The 19629-nt window shown below is 51.5% G+C and overlaps 1 protein-coding gene across 4 annotated transcripts; it reads right to left on the reverse strand.

Annotated features, from left to right (window-relative positions):
• Positions 1–142: 142 nt before the first annotated feature.
• On the reverse strand, positions 143–19044 carry SGK2 (serum/glucocorticoid regulated kinase 2). 4 transcript variants are annotated; one of them, XM_075768693.1, is made up of 15 exons: positions 18942–19044; positions 15017–15169; positions 10000–10069; positions 8708–8765; positions 7962–8011; positions 7294–7351; positions 6620–6703; positions 6173–6304; positions 5259–5371; positions 4670–4706; positions 4016–4102; positions 2598–2693; positions 2166–2321; positions 1679–1768; positions 143–1456 (listed from the first exon to the last, which is right to left on the reverse strand). In XM_075768693.1, exons 2-15 carry the CDS (start codon positions 15066–15068, stop codon positions 1301–1303), a joined length of 1239 nt encoding a protein of 412 aa, XP_075624808.1. In that variant the 5' UTR covers positions 15069–15169; positions 18942–19044; the 3' UTR covers positions 143–1300. The 4 variants fall into 4 exon arrangements, with proteins under 4 accessions (XP_075624808.1, XP_075624807.1, XP_075624806.1 ...); XM_075768692.1 differs by having other exon boundaries at positions 15067–15169; positions 18942–19029; XM_075768691.1 differs by lacking the exon at positions 15017–15169 and having other exon boundaries at positions 18942–19022.
• Positions 19045–19629: the final 585 nt, after the last annotated feature.

A 19629-nucleotide genomic window follows, 5' to 3' on the forward strand; every position in this document is an offset into this window, starting at 1 on the left:
GGGGGGCGGGGATATGACACTTGTTGTGCATTTAAAAAAAAAAAATCAGTGACTTTCTGGGTGCAGCCGCTCTCAGGCACAACACGAAGCCAACAACCCCTCCCTGCTCTCCTCCCATACACAGGACAGAGATGGAAGCAGATCAGTGGATGCACTTTAATATAAATATGTCACATTTGTGATGCCTTCTGCATGTACAAGATAAGGCTGATAAAAAACCCAAACATTGTTCAAGCACAAGCTTCCCAACAGAACAACTTACCCCTGTGTTGCCATTAGCTCTAACCCCTTTTCCTTCCCAAGAACAGCAACCAAAAAAAAAAGCTTTTGTATTTTTTTTAAATGGGAAGTGACATTCAATGAGTATACCAGCATTTACATTAAGGCAGAATAAATAACTGTTCTACACCAGTAGAAGGGCTAGCTGCCCTTGCTCCGTGCTGTCCCGTGGTGCTCCATGGCGCTCCAGACCATGCCGATGGCAGCAGCGGTGGCGTGGGCCTCAGGTTGCGAGGCCATCCCCCAGCCCAAGCAAGGTTTGGCCATAAGGTTATTTTTATTTTCCCAAGCAACTCAGCCTCTTCCCCACCCATTTTATCCGGTGTTCTCCTCCCACACATTGGTTCCTCCATAACAGGCTCCTTGTTGCTTCAGCAGCATCCCAATCCTGGACCAGGGAGATGATCCACTCACCTTGGGGAGGGATGGGCTGGCATGAAAGGCCCCAGCACACTTCAGGATTTACAGCCCTGCAGCTGCCTTTGGAGCAATAACTGATGAACAGTTTGAGCCCAGCTCATCCAGGCCAGGATGAGTGGCTTCCGTTGCACGGTCCACTTCGGAAGCCACCGCTCTTGGTGGTGTGAAGAGTTTCCCTCTATGAGGGGGCAAAGCAGTTGGACAGAGCTGGGCAGAGTTAGCTCCACCAAAAAAAAAAAAAAGCCAGGTAGAAGGACATGGCTGTTGATGTGAGTGATGGTATATACCTCAACCATAAATACAACCACAGAGTGAAGACAATTCTGCCAAGTAGCACAGGACACTCAGGGGAAAAAAAAAAAATCATCATAATCAGTGTCCCCCTTTCCCTGCCAGGGGAACAGTCATTTAGAGGGAAATCCACCAAACAGCAAAAGCTAAGAGCTTTGTTCCATACCAGCCAGTTAGTGTATTAGTCCCAGTTTCCTTAAACCATGAGCAGAGGACAGTACCAAATCTTTTCAAAAAACCCAAAAAGCAAAACAAGAAAATAATAAAACCCATGCAGTTAAAATCTGGCTTCTCAAAGCCTTTATAAAACCTAGATGCCCTCTTCAGTTGGTGCATAAGAAAATCCTAAAAATGCATCTGAGGCACTGGAGCTGCTGGCTGCTAGGTCAGGCGTGTGGGTGATGGAGGTGGAGATGGCTTCTTGGGTGAACTCTGGATCAAAGTGTCGCAGATCAGCTGGACCAGCCTAAGCCAAGGAGCAGAGACACATGGTCATTGAGTGAGCAGACCCCAACCAACGGCTTGTGTTCAGCGGTCTAAAAACAGCTGCTCTTCCGAAAGAGTGGTCACCACCACATTTGCAGCTCCTAACCTGCACTTCAGCTCCCCTCAGTGTCAGCATGACACATCTGGAGAGGATTCCTTTTGCACCATTGTGTAACAGGTACCAACAGAGATAGCCACTTACCACATTGGGGTTGAATGGAGGAGTAATCCTTTTGTGGTACAAGTCGTCCCAGTTTATGGGGCTGAAGAATACATGGTTCTTTATCTCAAGCTGCACAGAAAGTAGAGGGGAAAGAGTCAGTCTTCTGCCAACCCTCCTCTTCCAGCACCTGCCAGATGGTTTCATAGCATTAAGTGGTTGAAGCAAGACTTGGAGCTACCACATAGCCATGCAGGGGCCACGTGGCAAGTCCTTAATACATGAGGGTCACGGTCCAGTAATCCCCTGAAGGGAGATGACACCATCACACATTGATGTCCTAGCTTGCCACCACACCTTTCCCTTTGGAAATCCAAGTCAACCCCATACACCCCTTTTAAGAGGCTGGAGAGACATTAAACTGCATGGAAAGCTTTTTCCAAGGGAGGGCTGTTATCACAAAATAAAGACTCAGAATAGAAAGGTTTCCTATCCATCCTCCCTCCCAATTGTAATGGAGGCCACCTACAAAGTCTGTCTTGGCACCCAGCCTCCTCTTCTGGTCCTTGTGGAGAAGTCCCTGGAGGATGTCACAAGCTGCCACTGTCTTGCTTCCTTGGATCTGGAGTGGCTTGTGCAGAATGTTGTCATACATTTGAGACACATCCCGGCTGTAAAAAGGAGGCTAATTTGAAAGAGAGGAGAAGCAGCCAGGTAAAACATGAGCTAACCATAAGGAACCACACACTGCAGGTCAAAACGAGTCCTGCAGCAAGTAGATGAGGGAGACCTGCCATATCTCTGTTCAAATGGGCAACGGTGTGACTGAACCAGGGCATCTAATTCAGGATTCAGTTGTCTGTGTCAGGTACCATGTGAACACCAGACCAGCCTCACACCACAACTCTGGAAAAATCAGTTCTCCACCATGCAGAGTAAAACAGACTGCTTCCAAACTTACCAGTCCAAACAGCATCTCATAGAGGACAGCCCCTAGGCACCACCAGTCTACTGTCCTGTCATACGGCTGCTTCTTTAGCACCTCAGGAGCCAAGTACTGGGAAGAGTCAGAAGCAAATATTTGGGTCAAATTATAAAGGAAGGTCTTTGCTCTAAGTACGCAAGCCCAGCTGTAGTTCAAGCCAAGCAAATGCATTCAGAAGCACCCAGATGCATTTCCCACTATGCTTTAATAGACTCTCCACTTGCTTCAGAGCAATGGGTTTGAAAGACACCTACCAAAACCCCCAAAGTGTTTTTTTGGGCTACAGAAGGTTCTCTTCCTATAGAGGACTCGTACAAGGATTTGCCACCCACCACAACTCAGCCAGAAAACCTGTCCTGCACTGACACATTACACCTTTAAGAGGCTCCCATGGTTTTGAGAAAGCGGCATTTTTCAGTCCCAGTAAGTCCAAAGCAGCAAAACTGCCAATAACCACCACCAAGGAGTAACAGGCAAGAATTCAAGCAGAGCAAGCAGCACATTGAGCCTGGTCTCACACAACACTATCTCTGTGTAATATCAGGCTCCCTACCTAAGGCAGAAATAAAAAGAACCCACAACACACCAAAAAAAACCACAAAACAAAACTCAAACATTCCTGCTTGGTTCATGCTGTACTATTGTGCAAGTGGGTCCCCACTGAAAGCCAAGGTTTACCACCAGGAAATTCCTGCCCACTTCTTCTGAGCTTGAATACTGAAAATATCTGGTTCACAGACCCTTCAAGCTACCTGAGGAAGGGCAGCCGGACAGGTGTATTACCTGGGCCAAAGTGCTACCAAAATCCCCAGCTCAGTAAGAAGTAGGAAAAAAGCCTCCTAGAAGCCAAACTGGAGATTAGTTTTAGCAAAACCTATATGAGGTGCATTGGAGAAAAGGCATTTCCTCCCCTCTGAGCAGTGTTCACACTCCCAAGGAGAGCCTGTTCTTCTCTGCACAGTGTGTTTTGCAGCTCCGGCGTACCAAGGACATGTGGAAGGGCACGGCGAGGTCCTGCAAGTCAGTACCAACAAGCTCCCTGTTCTGTAGCTCCAGGGTATCAGAGCAGGTAAACAGCCTGCTCACAGGCTCCCAGGGTCAAGGTTGTCTCCACAGCCACCTGCAGCAGCCCCAGTTTCACAAGACTGGCCATCACCAAGTGCAGGGATCCCTGCCCCAACAGCACAGCAAATTAAGAGTAGTAATCAGCTGTTATAAGGAAAACTGTCTGAGTGGGAAAGACCTTATCTGAACTCCACCTTCAGGCTTACAACCCAAAAGAGCTCAAGATGGTCTAATTCAGAGACCATATTTTGAGATGCTGAGCACCCACACAAGTCAGATCCAGGGCAGCAAGTCTCCAAAGGCTTTCAGCACCCCAGCACATGCTGTACCTCAGGAGTGCCACAAAAAGTAGAAGTTGTCTCCTCTTGCTCCATTCCTTCTTTGCAGAGTCCAAAGTCTGTTAGTACTATATGTCCCTAAAGAAGAGAGGGACATTTCAGCTTGGCCAACTCCTTCTAGAGAGGAGACAGGGTTTCCAAGCATTAACCTTCACATTGCATCTCATGTAGGTTTTAGTTCCCCACTGTTCATCCGCTTTCCCTCCCTCTCCTTCGGGACATCCTGTAGTACAAGTACAGGAGCCTATAGAGAAAGTAGAGTTTAGATTTTTTTTTTTTTAATTTCTCTACAACTGCATAGCTATGAAGAGATCCAGCACTGCTGTGCTTTGCCACTGATTTATCCCAGAGCCAGTTTATAGGGTGGTCACCACCAGAGCAGCAGTGACTTGCTCGTAGCATCCCTGATCCCTGCCCACAAGTCAGGTCCCAGCTTTTGGGAACAAGGTGAGAGGGCCCCAAGCGTGCAGTTCTGCAGACAGCAGGCTCACTCCCTCTCACAGGATCTGCACAGAAATGTGGTGGTACATACAAAAATCCATGCAATGAAGTGAGCTATAGCCCAGCTTGCAGAACCATAGCCCTCCCTCTATGGTCCTGATGCTTTTAAAGCCAGAAGGTAGGCAGCACGAGCTGTGGATATACCTGGCAATCCAGAAGGATGTTCTCAGGTTTTAAGTCCCTGCAAGAAAGAAAAAAAAATGCTGTTTGAGCAGATTTGGCCAGATATTTAGAAAGGCTGGATCTGAAACAGCATCAGCTAAGAACAGGAGCTAACAAAGCTTCCCAATCCAGGTCACCAAGACTTTCCCAAAGTGCAGATTCCCATCAGTGCTGGGTATCAACATACAACATATGCAAACACAGAAAGACCGCTGTCATACAGGATGAGGTGTTAGCCTACATTTTCCTGCATATCTAAGCATAAATTGCTACTGAGAGCTTCCTAAACTGAGCCAGGTTTATTTTAGATCTTCACACTTAACCCTTCTCTCTCCTTCCCACTGTCAGACTGAGAGTATTTATTGCCCACCAGGTCCCGTGCAGACAGCACTCCTCTTGCAGGATAAAATGCCAGCCGCGCACTGTCTTGTCTGGGGTAGGAGATTCTTCAGCTATTCCAGTCCTGCGTTTTGCATGGCCCCAGTGAAGCCCTTCTCTTCCCCAGCACTGCGCGCAGCCTGTCTGGGCATAGTTGGTGCCCCCACTCTCCCCGGCAGGAGATGTGCCTCACCTGTAAATGATGTTTAAGGAATGCAGGTACCCAATCGCACTAGCGACTTCTGCAGCATAGAATCGGGCCCGGGGTTCACGGAAGCAGCGCTCCCTTTGCAAGTGGAAGAAAAGCTACAAACAGATCATAAGGTTGATCATTTCTTCTTTAAAAAAACTGAAGGATATCTGGAATAAGCCTGAAAGACAGCTACTTGAGTGAAAACCAGTTTGCAGCAAGTAGCACATGAACATCACCAAATAAAACCAAACAACTTTAAGCAATCTAAACAACTTTTCTAGAAATTGCTTCATTTGTGCTCCTCTTATGTCACCATCCAACTTAATTCATTGCCCCAAAACTAGTGATCTACTGATCTGGTTAAGCTTTCTGGGTTGCTACAACCCACCAGCTGTAGTACGGCCACGCACAGAGCTGAACCCACTAATACCCCCAATGTGAACTGGACTTGGACAAGATACCCATGTTAACATCACCCAGCCAGTTTCAGATAGCACAGAGAAAAGACAGCTGAAGAAAGCTTCTACAGGACAGAAGTCTAACATACCACAATGGAATCACTCAAGCACTAGACTGGAATCCAGAGCTGGCCCACAAGTGGGTTTTGCCTAAAGCTCACCAACATCAGCATTTCCCACGTTCTCCATGGGATTTTAAAATGCCCATAGCATTTTTCTGTGTCCTTGCCTTGGGAATGATCTGACACAGGTCATATCCAGAAAGATCTTTACTCAACTTATAGGTGACATAGCATTGCCAGCCACCCCTAGCTGGTCCTTGCCAGCAGTCAAGGCAACATTTACTTCAACATCATCCTCTTCTGACAAGCAGCAGCTTTAGGCAATAACACAGCATGTTTGGGAAGGACCACATAGAGGACTAAAATGTAAATAAAAGCCTGTATGTGCACTCACCTCTCCCCCGTTTACATAGTCAAGCACAAAGTAAAGTTTCTCCGAAGTCTGGAAGGAGTAGTGGAGTCCCACGAGGAAGGGGTGCTTGACATTTTTCAGGAGCACGTTGCGCTCTGCCATGATGTGGTTTTGCTATCAAAAAGTAGGCAAGGCATTAGAGTTTCAGGCAAGGGTCCAGTGCAGTCCACCACAGGGGCTCACTGCTGCTTTGAAAACAGTAGAAGCTGGGAGTTTTAGGGCATCATCTCCAGCCCCAGAAAGGGAACCTCTCTCTAACCTGATTCATCTCAGTTCTTCTCCATTTTCCCATGGCACCAAGAAATCCTGTTTAGTATGTGACTTGTCTATGCGAAGGCTCACTCAGCCACAAGATACTTTAATTGCATTATCACGATTGCTCATACACTGACCACGACTTGCAGAAGTGGCCAAGGAGAGCAGACATACCTCTTTTTTCTTTAGGATGGTTTTCTTATGCAAGACTTTCACTGCATAAAAAGTCCCATCACACTTGCGTTTGGCCAGGAGAACCTGCAACAGAAGGTCCTGGTCACAGGTTTCAGTCTCACCTTCTGCCACTTAGTGTTTCCTCATTAGCTCAAGGCTCTTGTGAGTGATCATACACAGATTACAGCTTCAGAGGGTCAGGTACAGAGTTTTAAAGACCAAGCTCCAGAACACCGACTTCCCAGCACTGGCTCATTGCCAGAGAAGGGCACATAACATTTCCACATACTTCTTACACACCCAATAAAAAGTGTGTTTGGACCATTTGGGGACAGCCCCAATTATAGTGGATCCTTGCTATCACAAGGCACAGATTTGCCTGGAGATTTTTGCTAGGTGAACAAATCTGAGGTTTATTTTAAATTGAGTACTGCTCCTCACCATCTCTACCCTGAGCATAAACCACCTCACACCTCTGTCTTTAGAGAGGTTGCAGGATAGCTCAAAGTAAGAATGGACTATGAAGGTCTCATCTGGTCTCAGCCCCACTCAGGCTGAACTAACACCTCAGGAGAGGTGCAAGCAAAGGACACAGCTAGAAACTCTTTCAGCAAGGAAGTCTCTTTGCAAGCTGTCTCTGAAGAGCTACAGCCCACCTGTACAAATCCACTTACTTTTCCAAAGCTGCCTTTGCCAATAACCTTCAGGAAGTCAAAGTCTGTTGGCTTGGCACTGTTGGGCAAGAATGAAGCAAGTTAATGTTTCTGGGAGAGAAACATGCAACAGCAACACTACCATCAAAGAAAAGTTCCTTCTTGGAAACCCGAGTGTTTGTGGAAGGGATTAAAGGGCACTGGACGGGTGACCCTTGCTCCCAGCCAGCTGTCAGCAAGCAGGGGATTCACACTGGGAACATTGGTGCACCCAGCAGAGGATGAGCAATGTCTCAGGAACCCACCTGTGAGCACAGCAGCAGGTGAAAGCACTTGTCAGGGCAAGTGGCACCTTTACAGGGGACACAGTTTATCCCCATTTCTGAAGGGAGACAGTCAGGGAGCTGGCAGCAATAAGGAAGATCTTCCCTTACTACCTCACAAGAGGGGTGGGACAAGGGGCTGCAGACATGGACAGGAGAGGATGATTATGATAACAGGGACCAGCTATAGCTGAATGTCTTGAAAGCTGATGTATTGGTGATACACATCGGAGTTAAAGGCCAAATAACATGATTGTCAGGGCTTTTGCAGACACCACCCACCCAAGACAGGAACCAGCTGCATTCCCCTGCCAGATCTCTTCGCTGCACACTCCACACCCTACCTGGCTTTTGCAGGGAGCTTACTTTGGGTTAGCAGAAGGTCCGAGGTTGATGTTGTCAGTTGGTGTTGGAGGCTAGAGAGGATAACAATAAGATTAGTCACCAGGACCACGCTGCAGGTTGTGCTTTCTCTTCCTCAATACAGCATCCCTTGCACAGAGCCTTTGAGAAACACTCATCAGCAAAAGACAGAGCGGATGCCTTGGTAAATTAAGCGATGGAGAAAGGGAGAACAGGGCTATGCACTAAAGCAGTAGTACAGCTGGAACCTGTACTAAGCTACAGTCTCATCCCATACTTGCACAAACAAAAAGAGAGTACTAAGACTGCTTGGCTCCTGACTTGGAGGCTTCCAAGACCTGCTGTGCCACCTCAGAAGAAAGGCACTGCAGGCTCAGGTGCTCACCACAGCACCGAGACAAGAAGTCTGGAGCCTTGGAAGTGGCATTACGCACAGCTAGCACCACAGAGGTGCTCAGCCCTCTTCCCAGTGACAAGGGGGTACATAAATACACATGGTCTTCCTTCTGTTCCTTCTCCCCAGGAATCTTCCCCTCTCCAGACTCTGGGAACATTATGCCTTGCCCAAAAGGCTACATAGGGCCTCTCCATTCTCCTTTTTCTCTACCCAGCATCACCCACAGGGACAAGGCAGCAGTAAGCCTCTCAGCAGGCTAACACAGCCTGTCCTCCCTGCCTTTCTGCTGCATGCTCTCTGCCCCTCTCTTCATCCCAATGGTGAGGACCTGATGTCTGAGCCATGATCTCACCTGGGTGCTTTTGTCCGGGCTCCGAGAACGATCCATTAAGAAAGCAACTCGTTCAGCACTTGGGAAAAGAAGAACCCAGTATTGAAAACAAAATCCAAGAAAGAGTGAGCTTCACACCATTAACTTGCCAGGGACCATCACAGACCCCAGTGCATCCTCATGGGAGGCCTCAGCTGAGTTCCCCAGCTGCCCCCTTGGTAGCACTGCTGCTCCCAAGGGGTCAGGGTGCTCAGGCACTGGGGGAGGCAGGGGACAGTGGGTGCACACCAGCAGGAGATGGGGAAAAATGTTCCTGAGTGCAGGAGTTATTTGAACAAGCACAAGCATGTTAAGTGCCACAGTTAGTCCTTGATTTGCAATAGCAGAAACCGGTCAGGGCACCAACACATGGAGACCAGCACAGCCCAAGCAGCAACACAGCATCAGGGCCAGCCGAAGCTGCAGCCCTCCTGGCCACGGCCAGACCCCTCTGGAGGCAGATACAGCCCCCACCCCACCGGGATGCTGCAGCACCCAACAAGCGTCCCCACAGGGCAGCCAGGAGAGTCCAGCGGGGTCGGACCACCACGTGCCACCCAGGCTGGCAGCAGTCAGAGGCTGCTCCCCCGGCCAGTGCAGCCCAGGGCAGAGGGGCTGGCCGCAGCAGGCTCGGTGAGCAGAGCCATTAAAGCACAGGCTCTCGTCTACCCAGTGCAGCTGCTGCTGGGACTGGAGAAACTGGACTTGAACGACACTTGTTGGTTCAGATCCACCCTGCTCAAGCAATCATTGGGGAGGGACAGGTCCTGCCGTCCCAGGGATTCCTCCCCTTGGTTTTAACGGCTCCCCCACACTCCTTGCAAAAGCCAGGGGGGGAAAAATGTAAAATAAAATAGCTCTGTACCCTTTTCCCCTACCCCAGAGAGCTTTGTCCAGCCCCACCAAGCTCTCGTACACCACAGGAAGACTCTGAGGGCTCCTGTCCCCCCAGCCACCCTCTGCCCTGACCCTTCCAAAAAGGGGTGCCCGAAGATCCCACCAGCCTCCCCCAGACCTCACCTGTGGGTGCTCCCCCTCTCCACCCCCATGCCCCGCCAGGCGCAGACCCACGGCCATCCCAGAGCCCCCCTCCTCTGCAGCAGGGCTGGCCATGGCAGGAGATGCCGGGCGGCAGCGGGTGCTGGCGGCCGTCCCCGGGGACTGCCCGCATCTGGCCGGTGCCAGCCAGCTCCATTCACCGCCGAGCCAGCCCGGGGGTTATCAGGCTGAGCTTTTAAAGGGCTCTCATCCCACTGGGAGCCTTCCGTACTCACTACGAGCAGAGCCTGGAGCCGGAGGCCTTGATGGTTTGTCCTATCCTCTCGCGGCCGTGCTTGATGAGTTCTGCGAGGAAAGTTGGAGCACCGAAGCCGATTAGCTGGCGGCGCGATCACAAACACACAGAGGCACGTTTGTTCTTCACTGACCTTGCTCTTCTCTCCACAGCTGCCCTCCTCCCCCTTCCACCCACATACCAAAATAACCAGGAAATTATAGGAACCAGGACAGCTCCCCTCCCACCCCAGCCAGGAGCCCTCAATAGCTCACAGGACGGGGATAAGTGCCACAAAACAAACACCCTCTCCCATGGCAGAGGGGACTCAAGCTAAAGCACCACTGTCAAGCCTCCCTGAGCCACCCCTGGGTCCCCAGGAGGGACAAGGAGAGTGCTCACAAGGACGATGTTGTACTGGGATACGTCACGCACTTGGCACATCCACTGCCCCTTTCATTCAGGACTCTGCAAGTAATTAGGGACATGAATGAAAGCTTTCAGGGCTCTGCAGGAGGTAAGCCAGCACACACACGTTGCAGCAAGTAAGTGACTTGCCCAAGGACATGCAGCCAGTGCCAGAAGCTGGGATTCCCACCCTGGAGCATCCCTGCTGCTCAGCTGTACAGGCGGTTGCCACCACCCACCATCATCATCACCATCACTTCTGCCTTCGCAGAGAGGCAAAGTCCTGAGCCCGCTCCTCTCAGCGCTGGCTGAGCAAGAGAAAAGCCTGAGAAGTGCAACCTGTATGGAGGAGTTCCTTGTTTTGCTTAGCAGTAGATAACAAAAATATTCCAAGACTCATTTTTACTCCCTGGCTCAGCCTTAGCTTTGCTACTGGAGGGAAAGAGAACCAAAACATTCACAGGAACATACACTTCTTCCCCCCAAAAAAGTGCCTTTGTAGACACAAGTAAGTTGTCATCCTGGAATAGTTCCTCTATAGTCCAAGGACTTGGCAGCACCGACTGCCAGGGCCCATCTCCCCGAGCACGGAGTTTGTAGGACAACAAGAAGCTTTGGAGTTAACACAAGCCCATTTGCAGAGCCCTTCCCACATGGGTCTTAGGACCTGCTCGCTCCAGAGAGCCGCTGAGCCAGGTGCCAGCAGTTCTGGGACGTGGCTGCAGATCCGATGAGGAGCCAATACCCAGGCTTGGGTTTGGAGTTTCTGAATGGACAGGGAGAAAGCAGGAATTTAAAGAAACACAAACCATTCAGTGAGAGAGCTTACAACATCAGACTGGTCCAAGACCCTGACCTTGTCCAATCCTTTGCCCTGCAGCAGGCAGAGCACCCAGACAGATCAATCCCTATCTCCTCCCACTGGGCATAGTCCTTATTTCCCTGACAGTCTGGCTCGCCAAGGTCTACTGAAGGTCATGCAACGCCTGCCTCAGGGCTGCGTCTGTCCCACAGGCTGCTGGACAGGCTGGCCGGTTATGGTCACAGCAGAGGGACGTCAGCCCTGCCCTCCAAATCTGAACCCCCACAAGCTTGGTTTTGGCCCCAGGGTCAGCTTGCTGTCACAGACACTGTTCTGATCCCAAACTTGGAGGAAAATAGAAGACTCCCTTCAGGTGGGCATGTCACAGCTTGGGCATCTTTGGGGAGCACGCAGGCAAGCCAAGGAAACATATCCATCTGGCTTGGAGGTATTTGCTGGCAGCACAGGATGCAGGACAAGTTCCCAACTTGCTCTGAGGGGCTTAGACAGGCTGCTTTAGCAAGGTCTCCACAACCTGCACCTAGGCAGGAGCATCGCTACCGAGCAAAGGCTGTGCAGCTCTCCCAGGGCCACAGCCTGGCAGCCCCTTCGTGCTGCCCTCCACCAGTGCCATCCTGCTCCACTGCTGGAAGAGAAGCTACTCAACAAGTCCCTGCTGACCAAGGGCAGCATTTTCCAGCAAAGCTATTTCATTAAGTGTACTTGCTCTGAGACAAGAGTCTTTCTGCACTGAAGCACCACACACAGTTTTAGGATATTTATATCCCCATCCTGTATTACTTTCAGGCTCAGAGCCACCTTTCCCAGCCTGTGTCCACCTTCAAAGCCAGGTTAGTTTCTAGTTTAAATCTCCTGAGCAGTCAAATAGGCTTTTCCTTATCACTAACAAACCCTACTCCCCCTAAAGCACAAAGATCTCCTGAGTGCACACACACCGAACAAGAGAATCGGAAATAGGTCACGAAAACATGCTGGAATCCTTGGTTATACATGCCCAGCTGCATCCCTCCCTGTGCCTGCTGGGGCAGCAGGGATGCTCCAGGCACAGCCAGGGCCACCGAGAGCATCAGCAAGCCAGCCTAGGAGTTTCCTGATACGATGTGACTATTACACACCAGAAACAAACCACTGCACCCCATACCCCCCTCCTCAAAGACCATTTCACCTCAATGCCCAGGCCAGAGGCATCCCCCAGGCAGCAGACACCCACTCACACAACATAAAGCTGCTACTTAACAAGTTGGAGCAGTTACTGCAGCTAAATCTCCCCCCCCAAAACATCCCTCAGTCACATACGTTTTCTTCCCAGCACAAGCAGCTCCCTCTTCCTTCAACAGTTCTGCCAGCAGTGACCCACATTCCCATGCTAGCCCAGCGTTATTTGCTACAAACACATTACTAATGCAACGCGTACCTTGCACGAAGAGACAACCTCATAGACTCGTCATCTGCAAGCTGCCTCCCACCCTCTTCCCTGATGTCACTGCTCTCAGCATCATTTCCTACCTAACCTAGATTGCAATCCCCTCCGAGCAAGTGCCTCATCCTCTCCCGCTCTGGGAAGGGCTAGTTGCCAGCACAGAGAGGCAAGGAGGCCTGGCAGGCTGTCACCGGGACAGCAGGCGATGCTGTGGAAGAAGCACAGGGCTTGGAGGGGCAGGGTCAAGAGAGGGGCATCTCTGGCAGCCCACAGCTCTCATCCAGCACAGGGGCTGCATGCAGCATGAGGGGGAACGCCCCAGTTTCTGCTCAGAGAAGGAGCATTGGGGGACATTGCAAGCAGGACTCCTGCAAACACATGCCTTTACTGGCAGAAAAAAAAAAAAATCAGCCCAAGCTTTCCCCTGCAACAGATCTAAGAGAGATCTCCAGGCCAGCAGTGAGCTCCACTCTCATTCCCATCGAGACACCACAGCACACAGCAAGCCCAGGAAGAGGTTAGAAAAGACTTCAAAGGACTTCTTTGCTTGGGAAAGCATTCTTAAGCTGCCCTCTGCAGAACTCCTGGCTTGTCCAATTTTCTCTTGGGGATCCTTTCCCCTACACCCCAGGGACACTGCAGACCACAGCAGGAACCCCAGCCAAGCAGCCCTGGCTCTGAGCAAGCTGGAACCCACAGACAAACCACCCTCCAGATTTTAGAAAAAAGCTACATGCAAAGCTGGCAGAAAACCCATCAGGTGGCTAAAGCTTGCAGCATTTTGGGGAAGAAAAAAAAAACCCAACCACAAAAACCACCAACCCATGAAAACAGAGAACAAAAACACACCTGGAAGCACATCTACCAGCAGAGGCTGTGTCCTGAAGCAGGGGAAACAGTCCACAGCCAGTGAGCACAGAGACCCCTCATTCTCCACACTTCCCATCCTTGCACCAGCCCACCCTGCCACCGACTGCCCTGGCAGACCAGAACCCCAAGGCTCTTTCCTAATACCCAGAGGGGAATAGCTTTGTTTCCTACAGCAGTGCATGAACACAAACACCCCTCCACCCCCTGAGGGTGATCATGCTACTGCTACTGGCTCGCTGCAGCCCTTTAAAGAGAGCAGGAAAAGCTGATCAGCTGCAAAAAAATGACAACACACCTGCTAGGCATACTCAAGGAGTGAGAATTTAGGTGGGGGTGGTAGTTTTGGATGAGGAAGAAGAGGTGCAGGTGATGGCAGGAGCCAATTACATCCTGGCCAGCATCTCAGGTGTTCAGAATGATTTTCTACACTTTAGCTGGAAATTTGTCCGCTGTCCTCTGATTTGGAGGAAGGTCAAAACTGTTGTTCGGTTCAGGTCAAACTCAGAAGCAGCTGCTTCTTCCAGCGTCCTCAACCAACCCGGGAAGACTGCGGCCCCGGGGTGGCTGGACTGGTGCTTTGCAGCAGTATTGAATGCAAACATAAACACGTGTGGAGGGGAAAACCTCCATGTGTCGGAGGCATGCAGTGGTTCGAGAGAACAGAGACAAAGCTCTGAGCAAAAGGAGACAGGAGAGAACGGCTGGTGTCTTTTCTCTCCATTAAAAATAAAACAATTGCTTTTTGCTTCCCTTGTTGTTTCCTATAAAATCTCCCGTGTGCAGCTGCAGCAGCAGAACGTCCAGCTTCCCTGGGGGAGCAGAGGGGCTGGCTGCCGTGGGACGGGTCCCTAACCCCAGACTACAGCTACCGGGAGGAAAACATCTGAAACGTCCCACGTGCTCATTGCCATGTGTAACGAGAGAGGGGAAGCAGTGTGTTGCTTGAAATATCGTTCTCTCTCAGGTCGAAGCCTGATTTTTTTCTCAGTCAACATCCTCAAGCTATTAGCATTGTCAGCTTTTGCAAGTATCTCCTATTATGTTTTTATTTTCTCCAGTTTTGCCTCTACCTGGATTGAAATGGTCAAGTTTCAGAATACTTTCAGCAGCTAACTTACATTTTCAAATTAATATCTTCTGCTTTTCTTCTTTCAATAAAAACCTCAGCATTATCAACAAAATCTACTTGACTTTATTTTCCACAGAAAGGCATCTTTAATTAAAAACCCATTTTCAATCCAAAGAAGAGAAAGCAGAAGGATCCTGGAGGGAAAAATTTTTACCAGCTAGAATACATAAAATATCTAATCTGGACTGTGGCCAGTAATGATAATAATTACCGATGGACAAAGCAATGGTTCGGAAGGTGCAGTGGGGCTCTGCCCTCTGCCAGCTCTGCCGCAACCCAGCGTCGGTGGGACACCTCTGTGGAGAAGCCTCCTCCGCGCCCTCACCATCCCCGGGGGTCAGTGACACCAAACCAGCCAGGAGCATTACCCTTCGTCTTCCCCAGGGCAGTGGAGGAGGGCTCCATCCAGGCCACGTACATAAAGCCAGCCGAAATAGTCCCCTCTCCGTACAGCCGGGGCAGGAGCTCAGCGACCGGCACCGGGCATCCTCGGGAAGCAGAGCACGCAGACGTTTCTCTGGCTGCAAAGGCGAAGGGCACAGGAGTAAGAGGAGAAACGAGCCCTCGGGTGCTGTGTTGGCTGCTGGCCAGCCGGGCACGGCTCTGGGACGCGGGGCCAGGTCCCTGACCCTCGGCTGGCCAGCACCCACCGGTGCTCGGTCTGGTGGGGATCGGGGTGCTCAGGTCACTCTGGGCTCTGCCACAGCTCTGGTGGAAGGGTCTGGAGAAGGTGGTCAGCCCTGCCTCGGTGTCCCTCTTTGCACTCCTCTGGAAAGTGCTTTGGGACTGGCAGAAGGAGGGCACTGGAAGAGAGCTGGGTGGTACTGGTTGGCTGTGTGAAATCTGCCCTACAATTGGTACATGTACAGATGTCTGCTCTTGGGAAAGGATTTTGTTGTTTGATGCTCTTGAGGCACTAAGACCCAAAATGTCCTCCCTGTGCCTGGGGTGACTGCCCTGGGACTGGTGGCTCCCTGGCACAGGAGAAGACATTCCCTGGAAGGACAGGGACACACGGACAGCCAGTACATCCCCAGCATAGGGCAGGTCCTCACCTGGGGATTGAACGTCAGATGCCACCAGATGCCTGGGGCAGCTGCAGAGGGCTTTGCCCAGGAGAGCCCCATGACTTTCCATGGAGAGGTGTCCAGGGCGAGCAGTTGTCCTCGTGATGACGGACAGGAGTGGGACAGGTAGATGTGAGCAGGGCTAGCCTCCAGCACGCTGCCCACCCGGGCAGCCCTCCCCACGTGCGAGAGGTGAGACTTTTCCCCTTGCCCTACGCCTGCGTGCCCATGGCCACGTCCAGCAGCAGCCTGCAGCGGCTCTCGCCCCTTGACCAGTATTGTCCCTTGCCCACAGTGGGACACATCAATGCCATGCTGAAGGGGCTGCTGGACGTGGGAGCACTTGCAGTGCGCGTACGTTATATAGGCACGCAGGCACACATCCTTACCGGTGCTGCTGGCGTGGCCGTGCACCCCTTACACCGGGACAGGCCTCGGCCCGTTCCCCTGCCCAGCACCCGCAGGCTCCTAAACAAAATCAAACAATTCTAGTCAAGCCAGAGACCTGCTGGTGTCAGTGTTGGGTTTTGCTGGTCTTCTGTGGGGTGGTGTTTCCCTGCCCCCCAGAGAGCACATCTGTGCCAGGAAAACCTCTGGCTGGACCTGGGTCCAGAGATGATGAGCAGCTCTCGGGTGATTTAACCCCTTCTGTGCACATCTCCTGCCTGGGTTGGACTTGGTCAGACCATGGTGGCAAAATCAGGCAAAGTGGGAACGTGCCCTGCCCACAGAAAGGGGATTTTTTCAGCTGCACTGGTGCAGCTCAGAGCCTCCGGACATTGCCTGTGCTTGGAAACATTCTCCTTTTCCCCCGAGGAAGGAAAGGTGCCTTCACTTCCCCCAGCCCTATAACGGGTCGAGGGCTGCGTGGCCCCTCGAGCTGCGGCAGCTGATCCTGGTCCTTCCCTGGCCGGTGCCGCTCACCCTGGGGAAGCCACGTTTGCAGCTTCTCCAGGGAAAGACACATCCAGCGGACAACAGGTCCAGCCTGTTGCCTCTACACACGGCGAGGTGCATGACATTGTATATGCTAAGCATTTAGGCTATTTTATGGGGAGAGGTGTACTATCTTAATCTCCCTATCTAGCAATATCCATAACCATAATCATAAAAGTATCACTGAAGTGGAACCACACAGTCCCGAGCAATCGGAATTGCAGGGCAGGGTCCAGATAAGGTTAAAACAAACATTTCTCTAGAGAGCACAAAGCAAGTTTCCATCGACCTGCAGTGAAAGGTGACCTGAAATGTTTGGCTACTCGGTTATCTCTGTTGGGTAAGGAATAGGAATAGGGACAGGGATAGGGATAGGATAGGAATAGGGTATTCTTTAAAAGGTCAGAGTTTATTTCTTCATCTTAAGAGGATTCAAGGAATACTAAATAGACTACTGGTGACCAGTAGGGTTCTTTAATTTTTTTTATATATATATATTTTTTTTTTTTTCTTTTAGCTTCAAAAAGCCAGGGCTCTGCCTCAGGCATGGACCTTGCTTTTGCCAAGGAGTCCCACAGGGGTGCTGGGAAGTTTCGCATGGTTTGGTGAAAGAAGCCAAGAGGAGGCCACTCCGGATCAAGTTTTTATTCCGAAGCACAGCTCAAGTGGGTTTAAGCAACTCTCACAACTTTCTGTGCCTCCGTTCCTACAAATAATGAATGTGGCAGAATATTACTGATCTCTTTTAAAGCCTTTACATCTTCAGAAGAATAAATGCCTGATCTTATTATTGCCATTAAATTAGTTGGCTGGGACTTTCTTGCTCTCAAGTGTTTTTTAAGTGGAGGCACAGTCTCAGTGACTAAAGAACACAAAGTTGGAAGCAGCCTGACGATAAGCGACACAGCCAAGCCCAGTCCTCAGGGAAGATGCCATTCTCCTGCTTGCTGTCCTCTCCTCTCCTCCCCAGCAGGACTTCAGGACACATTACAGCCTATGTTTTAGAGCCTTCCTTAAAAAAAAAACAAGTGGTTTTTGGGGATGAGTGCCTCTTTCTCCTGCAGCACAGCCTGATGCAGGGCACGCACTCAGGGCCACCACCCACAGCTCAAGCCCCACGTGTGACCAGCCCGGTGGGGACAAGGGCAGAGAGGCAGTTTCCCGGCCGGATTGAGCAGGGCTTAGCAGCTCGGAGACGGCTCGGAAAGCTGCGCTGCCCAAAACCAGGCCCCTCGCTGCTGGCACAGCGCTGGGTTCGTTAGGAAAGCTTGTGGGCGAAGCAGCCCTGGGAATGCCTCCCCTCTGCCCTGCTCCCTCCCCATCCCATCCTGGTCCCCGAGAGCTGCCAACTCCAGCTCCACTGCACGGGGTGCGTGTTTTCACCCCTTTTTATCCACATGCAAAACCTGGGAAGCAACTGGTGCTGGCACAGCTGGAGATTGTCTCCAACAGCGCTATATATACTGGATCCAGTGGGCAGCCCAGTCCAAACTGGGCCAAGCATGGCTCAACGCATTTGTCAGGACCCGTGAGCCCTTGTGCAAGAGCAGCAGATCTGCGCTGAAATCTGCTGAGCCCATCTCTGTTCCCTGCTCTGGCACCGAGCAGGAGCAGCCCTCCCTGTCCGGCCGGCGAGGAGGTTGGGGATGTCCCGTTAGAGGGATGCCGGGCACAGCACCCAGCCAGAGACACCTCCGGGGAGACCACAGCCAAAATGACCTGAAATTTCTGGTGCAAACCTCACCCTTCTAGTGCTGGCTGCACAAGCCCGGTGCAGCCCAAGCCTCCTCTCCCTGTGCAGGTGGCTCAGGGACACGGGGACGCACGCGGTCGGTCACCAGCTAACTCTGCTGATCTGCCAGCTCCTGAAATTACCCAGGGCCAGAAACACTTGTGGCTGCTCCCCACGGGAGCTCACCCAAGGAGATGAGCTGATATGGGGCTGCAGACACAAATAGGGTGATGGAAGCTCCTTGTGATGGAAGTTTCTTGGGGAAGCACAGTTAATGCAAAAAAACTTTCGACCTAATACAATATTTCCAGGGGAGTGAGGAAGGCTGCTCGTCTCCTCTCTGGATTCCTCCACCGCTGGGAAACAAACCCACTGCTGGACCTCCAACCCCTCCACTTCCAGCTGCTGACCCTGAGCCAGACCCCCACAGAACAGCTCTCCCGCAGGTCAGCCGGGGATGACTCCTTCCAAAAACCTCTGCTTCTCCCAAAGGGGTTCAAGGCCTCATTAAAAGCAGGGAAAATCACGATCATCCCAGAGAAAGTAAATCAGTGTTACCTGCAGAGAGCGAGGTGCGAGGAGCTGGGCTCCTGGGCTCCAGCTGCGGAAAGCAGCAGGTACCGCTTTCCCTCCCGTTGTTTTTATTTTGGCGAATCAGTCTGAAGGTCGAAGGAAAAGTCCGAAGGAGTGGCCTGTGGCAGGAAGTAAATGATTACCCTGCTACCGCTCTCCGAGGGGACCGAGGCACAGGGAGCTGTGGTGGGAGAGGAAAATCCCTCCTTGGGGGGGATTAGAGGGCAGCTCGCCAGCAGAGAAGTGCAAAGGGTCAGAACAAAGTGCTCTGCTCGCCCAAGGCTGCCGGGTCACGTGCCGGGTCCTAGTAGAGGTAACGAGGCATGGGTCACCTCCCAAACCAGCAAGACCTCCTGGATGTGGACGTGACTCATTGCCTATCCACCAGCAATCCACAGAGTTTGTCAGCAAGGAAGGAGCTGGGCGAGGTTGAGCCAGGGCAGGAGATCCAGGGACTTTTACATGCTTGAACTTTGCAATGTGACAGTCCTGCAGCCCCACTTCTGCCTCCTGCGTGACCCTCCTCTGGCTCCATGCTCCCCATCCTGGGCCACACGTATGCAGGAACAAGTACCAGAGCAGCCGGTGAGGACTGAGCCCCGTGGACACATCAGAGCTGAGCCCAGAGAAGCCTTCTTTCTGGAGCCCTCCATTCATGCTTTCCCCCACTTGC

This window comes from Balearica regulorum, chromosome 16 (assembly GCF_011004875.1).
Source record: "Balearica regulorum gibbericeps isolate bBalReg1 chromosome 16, bBalReg1.pri, whole genome shotgun sequence".
Taxonomy (NCBI): domain Eukaryota; kingdom Metazoa; phylum Chordata; class Aves; order Gruiformes; family Gruidae; genus Balearica; species Balearica regulorum.

Excerpts from the sequence above, each read along its gene's own strand:
- SGK2 (XM_075768694.1), bottom strand. The coding sequence starts at position 13,700 with ATGCACTGCTGTAGGAAACAAAGCTATTCCCCTCTGGGTATTAGGAAA. Across the intron at positions 6,704-7,293 it reads GCAAAGGCAGCTTTGGAAAA|GTTCTCCTGGCCAAACGCAA; the intron begins GTAAGTGGATTT and ends CTTCTGTTGCAG. Across the intron at positions 6,305-6,619 it reads CCATCCTAAAGAAAAAAGAG|CAAAACCACATCATGGCAGA; the intron begins GTATGTCTGCTC and ends ACTTTTTGATAG.